A 20,777-nucleotide genomic window follows, 5' to 3' on the forward strand; every position below is an offset into this window, starting at 1 on the left:
AATACGTTGGATGACGCGCCCCTGACAACACCGTCTCCATGTATGATCGTACAGGAATACGTCAGTCGGGCGCTCGAGCTCTCTCCACCAGCTCACATCAATTCCACTGGTCTGCCAAAAATTTCAATGGATGCACTCCAAAGCAGCATCCAGCACCGCAACAAAACCCAAGTGAAATCACAAACCTTGGCTCCTTAGACCTCCGTGAAGAAACATACACATTGTCTGGCATGCGTGGAACGCACGATGTTCCCCTTCACTATCACCAGGTACAGTCACAGGTTCAAATCATAACAACTTCTTATAATTGTTGTTATATCGCAAATTTTACAAGTTTTGTTGCAAAAATCATTCACTAACCTTCCTGTTATCGTTGATCCCTCTGGGGGTCCCCTTTTAAAAAAACGTTGATGAATAGTCCAGTAATATTTAAAAAAAAAATTCTCATGATAAATGCTTGTTACACCTTCTTCAATAAATGGGATCCCATCCTCGTCGCCATTTTTAAGATCACTGGAAGCAAATTGAAGGTAGATAAATTGATTTGTTGAAGATATAATCACAGCGATCCCCAAAGCCAACCTCCCAGCTCCACTGCTTAGCTTCTCTGCAGGACTCCACATTCAGGATTCCAACAGACGAACCTTGTTGCTAGGAGCTGTTAAGCAAACAAGAATGTAAAACATAACAGGCATGGCATGCACGCACGGGCAGGGGGAGAGAACAGTCCAGAGAGATGCTGAGATAGGGGGTTAGCAATTGACCAATCACTGCATGGCTTTATAATAAAGTCATGCAGTAATTGGTGAATATGTCCACATGTTCCAAGCCAATGCTGAGTCGGCTTTACGTTCGTTGCCTAGAGACACAAACGCTGAAGCAGCTAATCCAGGTGCTGCTAAAGCAGAGCTTAGATTGGCCTTGGGCAGGACAACTCACCACTCCTTGGGAGACCGGGGGCTGCGGCTTTGATCCCCTCATCTCCTTCATTTTACAGGCAAGGAATTCTACAATTACACATGTCAGGCTGGCCAGGGAAAGGCACTCAGCCAGCCCAACATGTGTATTGCTGCTGCCTCTCTTTGGCTTAGTCTGTCTCGGACTAACCTCACCCCATGAAACCTGCTGCGGTGGGCTAAGTGACACATGCATGACAGTAAGTAGCTTGTGAGCAGTTGATTGGTTATTTTCCATGACAACTGCATGGGCCCTGGTCCTGGGGAAAAAATCAGTGGGGCAATAAGGAACCGACACATCACCTCCCTTGGAGTAAGGACCTTCCCTGCGGCTGTTTTTGTTTATGATTTTGACGCACATAAGTTACTTTGTGTTGAAAGTGTTGTATCTATAATTTGCTATGTAGACAACTGTTTCCACCTTTCAAAAGTCATATTTGTATTACTGTATTGTGGATGTTAATCATTTTTGTCTTGTTTGGTTTAGATAAAGATTACTTATTTTACTAAACTGGTGTGGTGTCCATGTGAAGTGTTTTATCTGTATTACTGCATGTGTGCACAAATGCTTTACACACTGCCTCTGAGATACGCTGGTCATCTCGTGCCAAGCTACCAAGAGGATGAGTAGGGGTTATTTTTGAAGTGTATCCCCCTTACCCTGACTAAAGAAGGGTCCCTATTTGGACAAAGGTGTAATCCATTGCAAACTAAAGACTCCCATTTCTAACACCTGCCATCTAACATTCCATACCACACCATTCTCAGATCAGTCATGCAGATGCACATGATTGCCCTAGGAGTGACCAGCTGATACTACCATTTTTTAGGTCAAATGCTTTGCTTCAGCTGTGGTTGGGAGTGTACAGAAGATTTGCTTTCAGAATGCCACAGAAAAAATTGGACATCATTGTATATTGGTAAGTGGTACCTCTAGGCAGCAACTTTTGTTTAATCTTGTCTTACTTGACAGTGGAAGGAATGATTTGGGGAACTGTGCTCAGCCATGAATTTGCCTGGGTGTTGCCTATAATACTAGGAGAATTTTCCTCCATGATATCAAAACTCTAGCTCTTCATTGAGAACCGAACGCAGAATGTTCAAGCACACTTTAGTATGTGCACCCACAACAGTGGGTCCATTTTGTATAAGGCTTTTTATAAGTTGATTTAATTATCACTTTGCCTGTTTCTGACCCACAACACTACTGAGTTAAGGACCACTCTGCCACCCAGGCATTGCTTTTAATGCTGATCTTTGCATCTTCAGGGTAATTGTTGTTTGCACTCACACCCATATGCTGGGGGTAACTGATTCGGAAGTCAGCAACCCGATTGTCTACTTTTTTTTTCTTGGAAACTGACATATTAGATTATTTCACATCCCACCAACCAAGATGCCAGAAGGTATAATAGATACAACCATGTGCAAAATCGAAGCCATTGTAGAGTAAGGGGAAACTCTTGATATTAAATCTGTTTATTAATATAGTGCCATTTTCAGTGAATGTGGGTGGCCAAGAAAGAAGTGGATTACCTTTCAAACTTACTAGACACCAACACTGACATCTGCAATCTACATAGGGGTAACATAGAATTGGAAGACTACTTTAGGAGAGACAATATCCTTTTCTATGGCATTCTGGAAGTATATGAAAAAAAGGCATGGTGCTCTTCTTGGCAATCCTCATGCCTTGGCTACTGGGAATTAACTTTTTAACACCCTTAGAATTTCAAAAAGCTCACTGTATTAGGGTGAGAGACCAAAGCAAATGTATGTTTACTTGTCCAGTGTATGCATGCTTCTTATGGGACCAACAAGCTAGAAAGACTCTCCAAGTTGGAAAGAAAAAAGGAATGAGGAGCACGCGGTTCTATGAGGGACCAGCTGTTCATGGCTCTATGGATTATTCCTACAAAACAAATCAAGGAAGGAAAAGAATCTTGTTCTACATACCATACTCAGGAAGTTGACACCAAGTTTGGTTTCCTTCATCCTTCTTCAATGCTCACTACTATGGAAGGTAATCTAAATAGTTCAAAGCCCATTGTGAGACGTTGGCCTGGTATATGCTGTCCACTAATTAAAGTGGGCACCCTGTACCAGTCCAAACAACCCTTACGGTGATGTAAGAGGTCAATGATAACCTTAGAAAGCTATCAAGGTGGTAGCTGTGTAGACCAGGCTTAGTCTTGAAGGAATGTTACGTGCTTGTTTTACCAGAATGCAACCTTATAGTATTGGTTAAATGAAAGGAGAACAACACCGTAGTTATAAAAATATGTACTTAATGATATAACACTCTTTAAGTCTGACACAGTACCCTCTACACAAGGATACTCATAAAACACACAATACCATAGCACAGAAGCAATAGTAAATAGCACTAACACAGAGTGGGCTCCAGAGGGAGACCAAACCATGTACTAAAACAGTGGTATAAGAACCACGAGTTGAGTGAAGACAGTGTCGAGAGGATGTAGAGTCACTGGGACCCCAATGTGAGTAAGTAGGGACCCCACGGAGGACGGGTGCAGTGTGGGAACACTGGCTTCCGCGCCGCACGGCCACCAGCTGCTGCGTGTGCCACCCTTCCTCTGTGCCTCGCTGCCCGCCTGCCGCCTCGTAGCCACGCCCCCTCCCTCGAGCGGCGTGGCCCGGGATCGGCGCTCCTCTCCCTGTGCCCCTGGCGTTTTCTGTACCTTATTGTTATTTTGCCCCTGGTGTTTTCACTGTATTTAATGTTGTATTGGTGTTGATTGCTGTTGTTGTTTTCTGCTCGCACTGCTGTTTCCCCCGCTGTAGTGCCCGTCTCTCCCTGCCTGTCGCCGCCCTCCGTCTTCCCTTCCCGCTCCCCGCTTCCCGCCACCACCGCTGACCCCGCCCCTTTTTCTTTCTGTTCCCTCCCGCCTCCCAGCTGCTCCGCCCACCCGCGCACTTGGCCATATATGGCGACCATGGGACGCAGGTGAGTGTGTCCTAGCTCTAGGACGCTCCCGCGCCGCACGGCCACCAGCTGCTGCGTGTGCCACCCTTCCTCTGTGCCTCGCTGCCCGCCTGCCGCCTCGTAGCCACGCCCCCTCCCTCAAGCGGCGTGGCCCGGGATCGGCGCTCCTCTCCCTGTGCCCCTGGCGTTTTCTGTACCTTATTGTTATTTTGCCCCTGGTGTTTTCACTGTATTTAATGTTGTATTGGTGTTGATTGCTGTTGTTGTTTTCTGCTCGCACTGCTGTTTCCCCCACTGTAGTGCCCGTCTCTCCCTGCCTGTCGCCGCCCTCCGTCTTCCCTCCCCGCTCCCCGCTTCCCGCCACCACCGCTGACCCCGCCCCTTTTTCTTTCTGTTCCCTCCCCGCTCCCGCCTCCCAGCTGCTCCGCCCACCCGTGCACTTCGCCATATATGGCGACCGTGCGAACGCGCAGCGGTCACGCGCAGCGGGCGCGCCGATTGTGCGCCGAAGGCGCGCCAAAGGTAAGCCCGTCTGCGCCCGTCCGCGACCGGATCGCGCCCAGCGCCAGGACCCCTGGCCCACGAAGACCCCGACCCACCCGCCTGACGTACTCCGCTGCCACCCTCATCGCACTCAACACCGGCCGACTCCCAGAATGCCACCAAGCCTCACCACGACGCACCCACGGACCTTTCAGCTGCCACGCCTGCAAATTCACCTGCACCCGGACCTGCCTCGCACCAGCACCCGCAAAGTCGAACACCAGCAGCACCCACCTCAAGTGCATCCTGCTCAACACCCGCTCCGTCCACAGACACGCCATCGAACTCTGGAACCTCCTAGACGCCACAGCCCCTGACGTCGCCTTCCTCACAGAGACCTGGATGAACGCCTCTTCAGCTCCCGACATCGCCATCGCTATCCCAGAGGGCTACAAGATCGTCCGGAGGGACCGCAACGCCAACCAGATGGGAGGAGGCATCGCCATCATCCACAGGAACACCATCCGTCTCACGACCAGCACCGACAACACCCTGACCACCGCCGAACACCTGCATTTCCAGATCCACACCGACCCGAACACCACCCTCAGAGGCACCCTGATCTACCGACCCCCGGGACCACGCACACAATTCAGCGAGGACATCGCCGACTTCGTCAGCCCGCATGCCCTCCCTTCCGCTGACTACATCCTCCTGGGGGACCTCAACTTCCACCTGGAGAACAACAACGACCGCAACACCAGCTCCCTGCTCGACAACCTCGCCAATCTTGGACTCAAGCAGCTGGTGTCCACCCCCACCCACCTCGCCGGACACACACTCGACGCAGTCTTCTCCGCCAGCACAGACATCGACTTCAGCCACGCCACAGAGCTTCAATGGACGGACCACAGCTGCGTCCACTTCTCCTTCAAGAGAACGACGACCCACCACCACCAGCAACAGGCCGCCCGCAGAAGCTGGAACAAGATCACAGCAGACCAGCTCGCCACCTCCCTGAGCCAGCACCCTCCTGCCAGCTCAGCGAACCCCAGCCAGGCTGCCGACAACCTCACGAAGTGGATCAGCACCTGCGCGGACGAGCTCGCCCCGCTGAGGACCCCGGCCAGCAGACCCGGCAGCAAGAAAGCCCCGTGGTTCACCGACGAACTCAAGAGCTCCAAGAAGAACTGCCGAGCCCTCGAGAAAGTCTGGAGAAGGGAACCTACACCGGACAACAGGACCACCTTCAAGCTGGCCACCCGGAAGCACCACCAGCTGATCCGCGCCGCCAAGAAAACTGCATTCAAGGACCGGCTGGACAACAACACACACAACTGCAAGGAACTCTTCAACATCGTGAAAGAGCTATCCAACCCCAGCGCAGGAAACAACGACATCACCCCATCGCAAGACCTCTGCAACTCCCTCGCTTCATACTTCCACAACAAGATCGCGGACATACACAACAGCTTCAACAACCAACCAACGCACACCAAGACCGAACAACCACCCCCCACCACCACCCTCCACGCCTGGACCCCGATCAGCACCGAAGACACCATCCGCATGATGAACTCCATCCACTCCGGATCACCGACCGACCCCTGCCCTCACCAAGTCTTCAACAAGGCCGACGCTGTCATCGCACCCCACCTGCGAGACATCATCAACACATCCTTCGACACCGCCACCTTCCCTGAGAGCTGGAAGCATGGGGAACTCAGCGCTCTACTCAAGAAACCCACAGCGGACCCCACCGAACTCAAGAATTACCGCCCCATCTCGCTCCTCCCGTTTCCAGCCAAAGTCATCGAGAAGACCGTCAACAAGCAGATGGCCGCCTTCCTCAAGACGAATGGATCCCTCGACCCCTCACAGTCCGGCTTCCGAGCCAATCACAGCACCGAGACCGCCCTCATCGCCGCCACCGATGACATCCGAGCCCTGATGGACAACGGAGAAACAGCGGCCCTCATCCTCCTAGACCTCTCCGCGGCATTCGACACTGTCTGCCACAGCACCCTAGTACAGCGCCTCAGCAACGTCGGAATCCAGGACAAGGCGCTGGAATGGATCATCTCCTTCCTCGATGGAAGAACACAGAGAGTCCGCCTTCCACCGTACAAGTCAGAGGCCTCCGAAGTCATCTGCGGCGTCCCTCAAGGATCCTCTCTGAGCCCCACCCTCTTCAACGTCTACATGAGCCCCCTCGCGGCCATCGCACGCCAACACAACCTCAGCATAATCTCCTATGCCGACGACACCCAGCTGATCCTCTCCCTGACCAACGACCCCGCCGCCGCCAGAGCCAACCTGCACGAAGGGATGAAAGAGGTAGCCGAGTGGATGACGACCAGCCGCCTGAAACTGAACTCTGACAAGACGGAGGTCCTCATCCTGGGCTCTTCACCCTCCGCCTGGGACGACTCCTGGTGGCCTCCCGCCCTGGGCACCGCACCCAAACCAACAGACCATGCACGTAACCTGGGCTTCATCCTGGACTCCTCCCTCTCCATGACCAGGCAAGTCAACAACGTCTCCTCGGCGTGCTTCAACATCCTACGCATGCTACGGAAGATCTTCTGGTGGATCCCCACTGAGACCAGGAAGACCGTCACCCAGGCCCTCGTCACTAGCCGACTGGACTACGGCAATGCCCTCTACGCCGGCACCACCGCCAAGCTCCAGAAGAGACTCCAGCGGATCCAGAACGCCTCTGCCAGACTCATCCTCGACATCCCACGAACCAGCCACATCTCCGGACATCTGAGAGACCTTCACTGGCTCCCCGTCAACAAAAGAATCACCTTCCGCCTCCTCACCCACGCACACAAAGCCCTACACGACCAAGGCCCGAGCTACCTCAACAGCCGAATCAACTTCTACGCTCCCAAACGCCACCTCCGATCAGCCAACCACGCCCTCGCCGCCGTCCCCCGCATCCGAAGAGCGACTACAGGAGGAAGGTCCTTCTCCTACCTGGCCGCCAAGACCTGGAACTCCCTTCCGACCGACCTGCGCCTGACCCAAGACCACCTCTCCTTCAGGAAGAAGCTGAAGACCTGGCTGTTCGAGCAGTAGCGGCACCCCCCCGCCCCCAGCGCCTTGAGACCCTACGGGTATGTAGTGCGCTCTATAAATGTCATTGATTGATTGATTGATTGAACGCGTGCTACGTACAATTCTATAGGAGAGTCACAGTTGAAGTTTTAAAGTTTAAGGACCCTTCTAAGTGGACTTTGAAGAAACCCTGTGGAAGTTAGGAGGTGGGAGAAACACCCCACCCATGGGTACCGTAGTACATAGTTACCTATCCCAGGGAAGCTGGGAAGTTGGGTGCATAGGTCTGAAGTAGCGTCGGAAACCGCAGTCGATCTCTATGGAGGACTTTGAAGAAGAGCCACTGCTGGGAAGAAGGAAAGTGTCTGTCGGAATCTAAAGGTGGATTCTTGGTGAAGAGTACCTGAAAGCAGAGGGGACAGAGTCTGGGTCACTCAGGAGTGACCAGGGGCTCGGCAGACGAGTGCCCACCGATGCCGGGTGCTGCAGGTGCATTGAGGGGGTTCTTGACTCTGCAACCACCAAGACCAGGATAAGTTGAGGACAATCAGGAGCCAGATACGAGCTGTCCCACAAATGAGGGGTTGCTGGCCAGCTGGAGCACCATCAAGACTTGGCAACAGCAACCCACGCATAAGGTCAAAGAAGGTTATGGTTTGGACCAGCAAGGTCCTGGAGACTCACCAAACACGGGGGAGTCAGGGCAGACCTGAAACAACACGGGGAGCCCAAGAAAAGTAGTGTTGACTCTCAAGAAAACCCACAGGATGGAGGTACAGGAGGCACAAGGGGACGTCAAGCAGTTTGACAAAGCAACAGCCTACGGAGCACTCGGTGTGAGGAGGCTAGAGCTCTTTGGTGAAATTGGTGCCGGAGGTTGGGGCTACTCAGAGCCCAGTGCACTTGATTTGGAAACTCCAACATTCATATGCACTTGCAAAAGTATGCAGTGCCCAGGGGTACAGGTATTGCCCTCCCACGACTAATTCTGTCCTCAAACTTGGTGAGAAGGCAGCTAGTTGAGATCTTTGAAAACTTACCTCCTATGCTGCTGGAGTCTTTGGAGTCCATAGGAGCTCAGGAGAAGCAGACTGGTCAGTTGAGATGTGGTGCCTGCAGTTGCAGAGGAATGACTCCTTCACTCCAAGGGTGATATCTTCAATTGTCCGTGATGCTCCACAGGTCCTACACAGAGCCTGTATGGTGCATGGGCACAGACGATGCTTTGGACGGAGAGGGGGATAACGACGGGCACAAACAAAGTCCAGCGAATTCCAGAGTGTCCACACAGTCGAAGGTCAGTACTATCCTGATCAGAATCTTGTCCACATCATATTTAGGGTCCAAAAGCCAAGTAAGCCCTTTTTTATCCATGGGAAAGGATAGGACAGATTCAGGGGACCCTCCTAGGTGAAGGTCTGGACAGTGGGAAGGTTACTCCCATGTCCTTTGTCCAGTTTCGCGCCAGAGCAGGAACCAATGGCTCCCAGGACTGGTTTGAACTGGACTATGCACAGGGACACCAAATGTACCCCTTGTGCAGACTTTCGGTCGCTGACAAGCGAACGCATGAGGCTTAATACACCAAATTCTGTCTGGGAGGTGGTCATACCTCCCTGTGACAGGATGCCAATTTTTCTGCCTACTCCTTCTCGGGCTTGGCTCAGTAGCAGAGGGGCAGAAATGTGTCTGTGGTCGGAAGCAACCATTTTGGGCTGCCCAGGACTAGAAGGCTGGTACCGGGAACACCAGGGACCTCGCAAAGCTCGTTTCAGAGGGGTGGAATCATACCTCCCACACCGGTTACCAGTGTGGGGGTATGATTCTACAATGTTTGACACCAAACACAATAGGGTTACTTTCAGCCGTTTTAGAGTTGGTCATAACGTGGTCGCATAATGCCAATCTATATGTCATAAATGGCTGATGCACTGATAACCAGGGAGAATGGACTCCGTAGGCTGCGGGGGTGTCCTGCTCATGCAGTGGCACCCACTCACATAGAACCAAGCACCCTGCCTTCATGATTGTTAAGGCCTGCTATAGGGGTGACTTACAGGTTTAAGTGCAGTGACCCTTATAGTAAACCTATATTTCAAGTAAGTGGTGCATGCACCAACTTAAACAGGATGCAATGGCAGGCCTGTAGGTTCCATTTTGCATGGCCTCTCATGAGTGGCATAAAACATGCTTAAGCCCATGGGAGGCCTCTGGAGTACCTATGCCCTGTGTTCATGTGTACCATAAACTAGGGACTGACAAGGGTACCCCAGTATCAAATCTGGAGGGTACCTAAGTTCATAACATAACCAATTTATGGAGAAAGCGGATAGACTGGGGTCCTGATTAGCAGGATCCCCGTCAGACTAGTCAAAAAACCAGCACAGCACCAGGCAAAAAGTCAGGGTAACTATGCAGAAAGATCCTACCTTCCTACACATATAAAGTCCTGAATGCTGCCTTGATGCTCTGGAAGAATCAGCAAGTGTTCCTCCTCATACCCAGCAGACTTCAAATACTACCACCAAACCCTCCTCGCATCATTAAAACCCTAAATTAGACTATTGTGCAAAAGACTGGCATTACAAGAAAGATACACATCTAGAGTGTTTCAAAAGATAAAAACAAGTCTTGTTCACCATTGAAGGGCAAAGCCACAGGATCTTTACCTCCATTACAAAAAAATTCCATATCCCACTGTTGACGTAGTATGGGATGGTTTACCTTCAATAAGCAAGGTCACCACCCCATATCCCTGACCCATTTCTTTTGACAGCAGGATGCATGGCAGGACACCGTAGAACTTGATACATTTTCTAGTTCTTTTCTAGAAACACAGAGATAAGCTTTCTATACCCCTGGCACTAAGGACTTAGGGCCATATGTATGAACACGTTTTCCTATAGGCACAGAATGGGTAAAACCCTTTGATACATCTGGCCCTTAATCAATGTACCAACTTCAATCAGAAAGCTTGTTTTACTGCAACCATTCCACAACCCACGTAACAATATTTGAGCAAGATGTGTTTCAGGTGAAGATCAATTGCATGCAACATTAAAGGGATATTCGGTGGAGCGCCTAATCCTTTTCCATTAGGGACTGAGGCACTCAAGAACATCAGAACATGCAAGATACTTTGTAAAGATTTAATTTAAATCAGAATCCTAGTCTAGTGCACACAATAGGATTTCACCCACAACAAAGACAAATAATAGGGAAGCAACTGCGTGTACTATGAGTCAATCAATCAATCAATCAAAGACATTTATAGAGCGCACTACTTACCCGTAGGGTCTCAAGGCGCTTGGGGGGGGGGGAGTGCCGTTACTGCTCGAACAGCCAGGTCTTTAGCTTCCTCCTGAAGGAGAGGTGGTCCTGGGTCAGGCGCAGGTCGGTCGGGAGGGAGTTCCAGGTCTTGGCGGCCAGGTAGGAGAAGGACCTTCCTCCTGTTGTCGCTCTTCAGATGCGGGGGACGGCGGCGAGGGCGTGGTTGGCTGATCGGAGGTGGCGTTTGGGAGCGTAGAAGTTGACTCGGTTGTTGAGGTAGCTCGGGCCTTGATCGTGTAGGGCTTTGTGTGCGTGGGTGAGGAGACGGAAGGTGATTCTTTTGTTGATGGGGAGCCAGTGCAGGTCTCTCAGATGTCCGGAGATGTGGCTGGTTCGTGGGATGTCGAGGATGAGTCTGGCTGAGGCGTTCTGGATCCGTTGGAGTCTGTTCTGGAGTTTGGCGGTGGTACCGGCGTAGAGGGCGTTGCCGTAGTCCAGACGGCTGGTGACGAGGGCCTGGGTGACGGTCTTCCTGGTCTCGGTGGGGATCCACCAGAAGATCTTCCGTAGCATGCGTAGGATGTTGAAGCACGACGAGGAGACGGCGTTGACTTGCCTGGTCATGGAGAGGGAGGAGTCCAGGATGAAACCCAGGTTCCGTGCGTGGTCCGTCGGTTTGGGTGCGGTGCCCAGGGCGGGGGGCCACCAGGAGTCGTCCCAGGCGGAGGGCGAGGAGCCCAGGATGAGGACCTCCGTCTTGTCTGAGTTCAGTTTCAGGCGGCTGGTCGTCATCCACTCGGCTACATCTTTCATCCCTTCGTGCAGATTGGCTCTGGCGGCGGCGGGGTCGTTGGTCAGGGAGAGGATCAGCTGGGTGTCGTCGGCGTAGGAGATTATGTTGAGGTTGTGTTGGCGTGCGATGGCCGCGAAGGTGCTCATGTAGACGTTGAAGAGGGTGGGGCTCAGCGAGGATCCTTGAGGGACTCCGCAGATGACTTCGGTGGCCTCTGACTTGAACGGTGGTAGGCGGACTCTGTGTTCTTCCGTCGAGGAAGGAGATGATCCATTCCAGTGCCTTCTCCTGGATTCCGATGTTGCTGAGGCGCTGCACTAGGGTGCGGTGGCAGACAGTGTCGAAGGCCGCGGAGAGGTCTAGGAGGATGAGGGCCGCTGTTTCTCCGTTGTCCATCAGGGCTCGGATGTCGTCGGTGGCGGCGATGAGGGCGGTCTCGGTGCTGTGGTTGGCTCGGAAACCAGACTGTGAGGGGTCGAGGGATCCGTTCGTCTCGAGGAAGGCGGCAAGCTGTCTGTTGACGGTCTTCTCGATGACTTTGGCTGGAAACGGGAGGAGCGAGATGGGGCGGTAATTCTTGAGTTCGGTGGGGTCCGCTGTGGGTTTCTTGAGTAGAGCGCTGAGTTCGGCGTGCTTCCAGCTCTCAGGGAAGGTGGCGGTGTCGAAGGAGGTGTTGATAATGTCCCGCAGGTGGGGTGCGATGACAGCGTCCGCCTTGTTGAAGACGTGGTGAGGGCAGGGGTCGGTCGGAGATCCGGAGTGGACGGAGTTCATCATGCGGACGGTGTCTTCGGTGTTGACCGGAGTCCAGGCGCGGAGGGTGGTGGTGGGCGGCGGTTGAGTGCTGAAGCTGTTGTGTATGTCCACGATCTTGTTGTGGAAGTAGGAGGCGAGGGAGTTGCAGAGGTCTTGCGAAGGGGTGATGTCGTTGCTTCCTGCGTTGGGGTTGGAGAGCTCTTTCATGAGTCGGGCGGCTCCTTCATTAGGGCGGAGGAGCGCTGCCCCACTGCTTTCTCGCCGTGCGAGAAGCAGAAAATAAAATCGTATTTTAAATACCATTTTATTTTTTGCTTCACTTGCTGCGAGAAAGTAGAAGGCAGGGGTATGCCTGGTTGGGGCAGGCGAGAGGATATACCTGGTTGGGGGCGGGTGGGTGTGCGGGTCAGGGAGGAGTGGCTTGCAACCCTCTGAGTACCCTGACTGTTTGGACAGCCTAGGGGTCGACCAAAGCAGTCATGCGCAATCCACATTTTCTCTATGTAGGCTTCATGCAAGGCCATCGCAGAGTTGTGATTGGCTTACGGGGGGGGGGAGGGAGCATGCCTGTTCCTGTTCAGGAGCAGGAAAATGCAGGACCCGGCATAGGAGCAGGGGCGGCGCGGGACTGGTCAGGTAAGTTTTAGTTTTATTTTAGCCTCTGTCCGCCGTAACCCCTGTGTTACCCTCCCCGCACTCCCCCCCACCCGTGAGAATTGCGAGTCATGACTGCTATGAGTGTGAACAGGATGAGCCATTCAAACATAGTTGCTACATTAAATGTGCAGCACATATGTCCTCAATCTCTTCTTCTAAGTGCTAACCTACATCTAGCACAGGAGTAGATAAAACTTATTTCAAGTTTCAGATATGGCACAATCCAGCATATATGTTTTAACAATGGAACTTATGTTCAATGAAATAACAAGTTCTGCTATTGTCGTCTCACGAGGTCAGCTGCACTGATAAAATAATCAATCAAGGATAAGCGCCTCCCATCACCCAAGTAGCCTTCATCTGGGACCCTAGATATGCTTATATATGGACTGTCCCAGTTTTGCCTGTAGGTAAGCCTCCCCTCTCTTCTTCACTCTCCGTATCTGACTTTTATTACTTATTCTCGCTATTGTCAAAAACTCTTAGCAAAAACATAGTGCCCCTATGACTATATTTGTTCTATGAGACTGCATTCTCTTAAACAACAACAATAAAAGAGATACACAGCTGTCCATCTTCTCAATACCCTCAGAATAAATAACAAGCAAATGCAAAATGAAGCAGTCACTGTTTAGATAAAATGCGACCACTATATTAACGTAAGCTTGATTATCACATTGCAGAACATAATAATGTTAACTACATGTGTGTCATATTAATCAAACCTATTCGGCATTTTGCTAAACATTTCATTTTTGATTACCAGGTACATATAACTCAAACGGAGTACCAAGAGCAGAAAAGGCACACTAAGGGGCTTATTAGGATTGCGCATTTTCTGAATCCTCTGGGCCGGCGGAAACCACCGCCGGCCCGGAGGATGTGGAAAATCCGCAGCGAACCCACCAAAGACCCACTGCCACATTAGGATGGCTGGTGGGTCCTGGTTTCCGTCCACAGCTTTTCTGCCGCGGCTGGCTTACAACCACGGCGGAAAAGCACTAATATGGTGACGGTGTCTCTCAGACACCGTCAGCCAGTTTAGGATGGGCTCTGATACATGCTTTTCCGCGGCAGCTTTTCTGCCTTGGAAAAGCATGTGTAACTTCACTGCGGGGGCCCATTGCGGGCCCCCTAGTTGAAGGGGGGTGGGGGGTGCACATTGGGGGTACCTATGGTACCCCCCTGCATTTGTATGCAGAAAGCGGCAGGCACCGCGCAGTGCCTGCCACTTTCTACATACAAATGCAATGAGTGCATTTTTAACATTGCTGCGGGTGCAGCTTGAAGCCGCACCCGCCGCAATGTTAAAAATAGAGGATGTGACCGCCAGGGTGGCGGTCACATCCTAATTGCACAGGAGGGAACTCCGCATGCCATGCGGAGGTTCCCTCCTACTCTGGGGTCGCGACGGACGCAAGTCCGTCCGCGATCCTAATGGGCTCCTATGTATGACAAACCTACACACACACACACACACTCACTCTCTCTTTCGATAGGCGGTGATGCTCGCAGTCCGACATTACCCATACCGGCACTAGGACCAGCTTTTCTTGTAGCCATTACCTAGCACACAGACCCTTCACTGTCCGCATGTGTAGCCCTTGCTTCAGACATTTTACTTCAAGTTACTTATTGCACTCAGTCTCGTAGGACCTTTGAGTGCAAACGTTACAACCATTGCAGATACAGGACAAAGTGAGTGAATGTATGAAAGGAAAAGGGATTGAATAGGAGATAGAACTTGCGGAGTATGGGAGAAGTGAAGACACGTGCTCCGGGGCAGTAACAGTCAAGGTTTCGCCCGGATACCCCAGATTTTAATGAGGGCACCATTTGTGGCCTCCATAATTTCCCTGTGGCTTCAGTACTGATTTCCATCAGATTGGACATTTGCTGACTCCCGACATTATTCATGTATTAGCCTGCAGGCAGACTTTGGACGTAAAATATAAATGAAGTTCATGTATGCGACAATAAACATCTAAAAACAGAACCTTAATAGAATGGTAGACATTTTGTGGTAATAGATCTATAAACTAGGACTTAAACCGAAGAGGTTCTACTGTGCAATGAGACATGTTGCGGGCTTTTATAATTTTTATATTTTTCCCATGTGTAATCTACAATGATTTTGATATTTTTAATAACATTTTACATATATTGTACACTAAAACTGGCTTTAAATAGAACCTTTAAAAATAGCAGTGTGGGTTTCTTGTGTGTGCTCGCTCTGGGGGAAAGGGACCCAGCAACGCCCAACAAACGAATCAAACACTGGGTTAGTTTCTGACAAGTTTGTTAAATACCTAACACACATTTTCTCCAGTTAAGCTTGAAAGCGATTATTGTGTCACAGATTGTTCATTATTCCTGTTCAAACTGATAAAGATAAGAGGAGTAGTAACATTTAAATAGAAACACAATTCTAAATAGAGGTGGACAAAGTAAAAATGTAACTGGAAAAATAATGAAGGGCTTAAAGCCGGGGAAATAGCTTCATCATAAAGATACTGAAAGACAGAAGAACTAGAGATACAGAAAGGCTAAGAGTGAGATACTGTAGAGTGAGATACTGTTTCTTGGGGACACAAAGGAAGCAAAAGACAAATAAAGATGAAGACAGATAGCTAAAGAGAAACCCCCATGATAACAAAAAAGATATATATATATACATACAGAAGAAGAATGCATACTTTGAGAAAAGAGAAAGAGTCTGGGAGAAAAAGAGAGGGAGCAGTAAGGCTATGATAGAAAACACAAGGATAATGAGAAATATGAAAAGCGAGTATAGAAAAGAAAAGACAATCCGAGATACATTTAAGAATGTTACCCCAGTTATCTGTTGTTTAGGCAAATTCTAAGTTTTGAGCTATCTGAAGTATCATTTGAGACATGTGGAGCACGCAATTACAACACAGGATATTACCAGATGTCCTTAAACCTTAAATCCTTACCGTTGCCTTTGGTAAAATTGTAAAAGAGGGGATACTTTCCACGGCCACTGAATTCTTCACTTTTGTCAATTAAGGACTCTTTCAGAGTGTTGTATCCACAGAGCACCACATATCGCTGAGATCCCAGGTACAATGTGTACATAGAGCCATATTTTTTGTGAAGCTGTGAAGAGAGAACAAACATTGGGGAGTATGCATACACGACCTATATAAATAGGATGAAAAATAGCCTCCCAGTGAAGCTTATTCAAATTAGAGTTAGGAGGGGTGGGATTTCATACAGGGCACCAGGGCAGCTGTCTGCTATTTCAAAGCTTCTAAACATTTTAGCAAGCCTTTTTCTTGAGCTGGACTGGTGTTTGCGAATACCACAAAAGATTAAAAATATTAGTTGGTATACAAGGGTGGAGAAATTGAAAGTTTGATAGGACTATTACCCTTCCCAAGGCAGGGGAATGGCATTCCTCTACCTTACCCAGAGGTAGAGTGTACTTTGCAGACCACACACCTTACTTAAGAGAGTGGGGTATTTAGTATAGGAACAGATGCCCACTTAGATCTTAGGCACAGTAATGTTAAATGTCGTATACTTGTAAAGCGCACAGCTGCCCCAGCAAAGGGGCGTCCCGGCGCTGTATACCGCTGGGGAACCCATCCTGGCTTTCCCTGTGAGATGGACCCTCCTGGGCATCTCCAAGGTGAAGACAAGCATCCCCGGCGCTGATGGGGCCTTTAGTAGAGATTAAGCAAGCTATTGCCCAGAGTTGCTGAGAGGGACCCATGGTTGGTGTAGGCACCGAGACGAAAATTATCGAGTCCGCTGACCATGGTCCAAGACCCTGCAGCGTCAGGAATCGTACCCTGGTCCAGGGTCGACCTCTGCTTCTGAGTCTGCCGCCTCTAACCAGTGAGCCACACCACTCTACTAGTGCGGTTGGGGCATCTAATACCCCCACATTTGAAAAAGGCATATGGGGTGAACAGAATACACCACCATTCAACTGGACAAATCATGGGGCCGCAAGGCTTTCTAGTCATTAGACAAAGGCAGAAGAGGCCGAAAGCCCCCACCCTTGGGAACTGCATGAGCATAGGTCAATAAGACCCTTAGTACCTTTGTGCAAGATCATTACCAGTAAACAGCACTCCTTGCTTTTTGGTTTGAGAAGGGGCACGCGAAACCCTCAAGACGCCTTAGCAAGTCTAGGAGTATTTACCTACCTGGGTTCCCTGAGTACCCCATTACCCCTTGGTAATAAGTGTTGGGCACCGCAGAAAAGTTTCCTCATTCTTAGGCAGCACCGTGAGGGCTAGTGGAAAGAAGAGGGGCTAAAAACTGCCTGTTAACACCCCACCAAATATTTTGGGTTTTTGCAGTATAAGTAAGAGCCATAAATGGTTGTTTTACATCTATAGAATATTAGAAAGTAGTTTTATAACAATAATGGTTATCAGGTTATATAACAGGTTTATTTTCATAACAATAAAAGAGTGAATGTTTTTTTTCAACTTGGAAATACACTTCATAGCTTGTTGGGCATGTATCCTGATATTTGACAGGAGCAGTGAGTTTTCCTATTGGGTTTGCGGCTTAAAAGATCTGATGTTGGAAGATATCACAACTTTGGGCCTCATTACAATGTCAGTTGGAGTTTCCTCCTCCCGACACCGTCTCTGAATCGAGACTGACAGACTCGCAGTCGGCGGTTCCGCCCAGCCGATTACGATGCTTCCATAAACTATTCGGAAGGACTCCCATTGACTTCAATGGGAGCCTGTGTTCCATCTGTAAATAGAGGCTCCTATGGGGAAAAGAGGTGTCTGTGGAAAACCGTTCACCCTGTCGCAGGCACCCCATGGTGCCTACCACACTGTCCATGGTTTTACAGCAGGTCCCTTGGGTACTCCGATGGACCCGAACCGGAGATCTCAGGATGAAGGGGGGCCTGCTAGGGTTCCCCAAAGTCAGTTTCCGTCAGCCTTTTCGTGTCAGACAGTCCGACACTGGAAGAGTGTCAGGATCCGACATCATAATTTGTGGGTCAGAAACGTTGTCTGTTGAGCTGTCCGATTCGGCTCTGGCTGACTTAGATTCTCTGAATGCTGGTCTGAACCGATTCGGAATGACCAAATGGTTTCCCTTCCAACCGAGAGCATCATAATCGGTCGGTCGGAATTGTTTCTGACCGAGTCAAGCGGATGGGTTCCGACACGCTCTAGGGGAATCCGACTGTCGGTCGGAGGCTTTCGGACCAACATTGTAATGAGACCCTTTGTTTTTTTTTTCGTTTTTAAATTTCACAATAATGTAAAACATAGTTGCATGACAGCAATGCCTGAACTATTTTCAACGATATCCTTTTTTCTGTTCCAAGTTTAGGGTGAGAAGAACGAGGAGTAGACCTGAGGTTAACCTGTTACCACAACCTGTGAATTTCCTCTCTTTTTATGTTGTTGTTTGTGCCATTATTACACTCTGTTAACCATTACTCTGCTGCAGCCCACGGTGATTAGGAAGTGAGGTGGTGGGCCAATCTACGGTGTAAGCAGTCTCCTGTGTCACTCTCTGTGCCCCTCTCTGTGCCCACTTGCTTAATTACATAATATCCCTTACAATGATGTGCCAACAGGAAACTCAAACCAACTTCTTAATAAAAACTAAGAAATAAACTAAACTAAGGAACATGACAGTACCAGACTTTTATTATTGGATCAAGAGGAAAACATCATGTCTGGAAAGCATGAAACGCAGTTTTCTACTAATTGGTGCATCTAAAGTAATAGAATTCCAATTTGAAGTCCTCTTGCATGGGGACAGTCCCATCCCTTGATAAAAAAGTGAGAAATCAAGAAACGTTTTTCTGCCATGAGCTTACATTCATCCTCAAGGCACAGACTGCTAAAAGAAGGTCCCAACTTAATTTAAATAGATCATCAAATGAGCCAAATTATTCAGAATGGCTCAAATAGAATATTGAAATGTGGTTATGTGGGCCTATTCAGGATTCATTATATGAGACTACAACCAATACAAAAGCATCTGGTTCGACGTGCTATGCCCTATGCATAAGTGATTCTAAATATAAAGGAGTAGGATGCATGAAGAACTGGCTGTACCACCTGCTAAGGAAGTAGTTTAAAAAAGTTTTTATGTGAGAAGTTTAACCTGCTCTAAGGTGTGATGCACTCTTGAGTTTTTGATGGATGTTACAATTACTGAAGGAAATATTTTGTAAATTGGGCCATTTGTCCTAAGAATAATTATCCAATTAGCTATTGCGCAGTCATTATCCCGGCACTGTTCTACAAACAAAATGACTGGAACAGCACTGCATAGAAAACACCAAATTACATAAATAAATAAATACAAATATACATGTTGATAATTAGCCCCGCCCTTACTTCATTGACTCTAAAAATAACTCATGCATAGGTTGGCCCGGATGGTGAGGTCTTATTCCTGCCAACGTGGACATAGAAGGACTGTGAGTGAAAGTCTGTGAGTTATTATCTTACCACTGACACAGTCATCTCTGCAAACCTTAATCTAAATTATCTGCACTCAAACAATCCTATCAACCAAGTACTTTCACCACCACTAAAGGATTGAATTGAACCCCCTGTGAAAGATTCAAACAAGCTTGAACACTTTATCAAACCCTTTCCCATCTTCTGTGTTTTAATGAAGTAACACTATGTTGTGTTATTTATTATGAAATAAATTTGTCAGAGGCAGATATCCGCCTTCTGACTCCACTCGTACTTCCCTTAAATACACATGTGTTTTTTTATCACTGTGTCATCAAAACAAATTCACTATCTGGGGATGTGGCTTTGACGCAACTCAAAATGGCCACTTGACGGTCATTTGGTGCTTTTTTAGCACCTTTCAGCCTTCGGAAAATGGCTGTTCCTGCAGCAGAATCTGGGGGGATTATGAGGAGCTGCCCGGTGTAATGAAGCGAGCTGCACTTCTCTTTATTTTTCAGATTGTCAGGGTCACCTCACTCAACCGCCGCCATTTTGTTTCCGCACACAAGTAAGTGCCTGTCATGCAGCACACTGGGAAACTTAATTCTGGCATCTTTTCTTTGATTTGTGCAGCACTATGGGAACCCCTGCAGCCTCAATCTTCACCTTAATTTTTGACTGGGTCTTTGTGCCTCTGGCCTGAATGTGTGTCTTTTATGGCTCTTTCTAAGGCTTATAAACTCTGAGGAGATTTTTGCTCAATCCAGGAAATTAGAAAAATACCCTCTATTATACGGACATCAACCTTTCATAAATAAGGAATTTCCTTATTGGTTGTGGATGCTCAACTTTATTATGGTCATGTCCTAGAAGCTGCAACATACTGACTGTCCTGACATTGGTGTTTACTGTGTTTCAGCTTAGCGCTATAAACTAATACTTCTCTGTGGCAGATTTAATGTCATGAATGCTGTGTATTACTTTGTGGTATCAATCTCAAGGAGCTAATACTGTTAGAAGTTTGCTTCTGCCATTTCCATTCAGTTGTATGGTTCCCTTTTATGGGTAAATTGAGAAACCCACAATTTATATTTATTCCTAAAGGGCAATCTCTGAAGAGATCTGTATCTCACTCATCAATAGTAGTACAATCACCTGTTGCTGAAGAAATGACTGGTGTAGCCTCTGCTCGTACTTCCTCATCAGAGTCTGTAGTGAATAAGACTTCTCTACCTCCTTTAGCGTCAAAAAGGTTGAAACATGATCCTCCCTCTCCTGACAAGCTGCCGCCACCTATTTTTTTGGAGCTGCTGCTGGAGGAGATTCAAGCTTTGCATCCTTTTGAAGAGGAAACAAATAGCAAAATGCAGCTTCTAGACGAAAAGTGGTCTTCAATGAAAAGTAGAGTATCTGTAATGGAGCAG

The 20,777-nt window shown here is 48.9% G+C and overlaps 1 protein-coding gene across 2 annotated transcripts in view; it reads right to left on the minus strand.

Moving 5' to 3' along the window:
- LOC147690364 (cytochrome P450 2F2-like) overlaps nucleotides 1-20,777 on the minus strand; it is an 818,967-nt gene that overhangs the window by 754,159 nt on the left and 44,031 nt on the right. For both annotated transcript variants that reach the window (XM_086937998.1, XM_086937999.1), the window contains one exon: nucleotides 15,883-16,045. In XM_086937998.1, the coding sequence (XP_086794124.1) occupies nucleotides 15,883-16,045 (163 nt within the window). The remainder of the gene's footprint in view (nucleotides 1-15,882; nucleotides 16,046-20,777) is intronic.

Source organism: Lissotriton vulgaris, chromosome 9 (assembly GCF_964263255.1).
Source record: "Lissotriton vulgaris chromosome 9, aLisVul1.2, whole genome shotgun sequence".
Taxonomy (NCBI): domain Eukaryota; kingdom Metazoa; phylum Chordata; class Amphibia; order Caudata; family Salamandridae; genus Lissotriton; species Lissotriton vulgaris.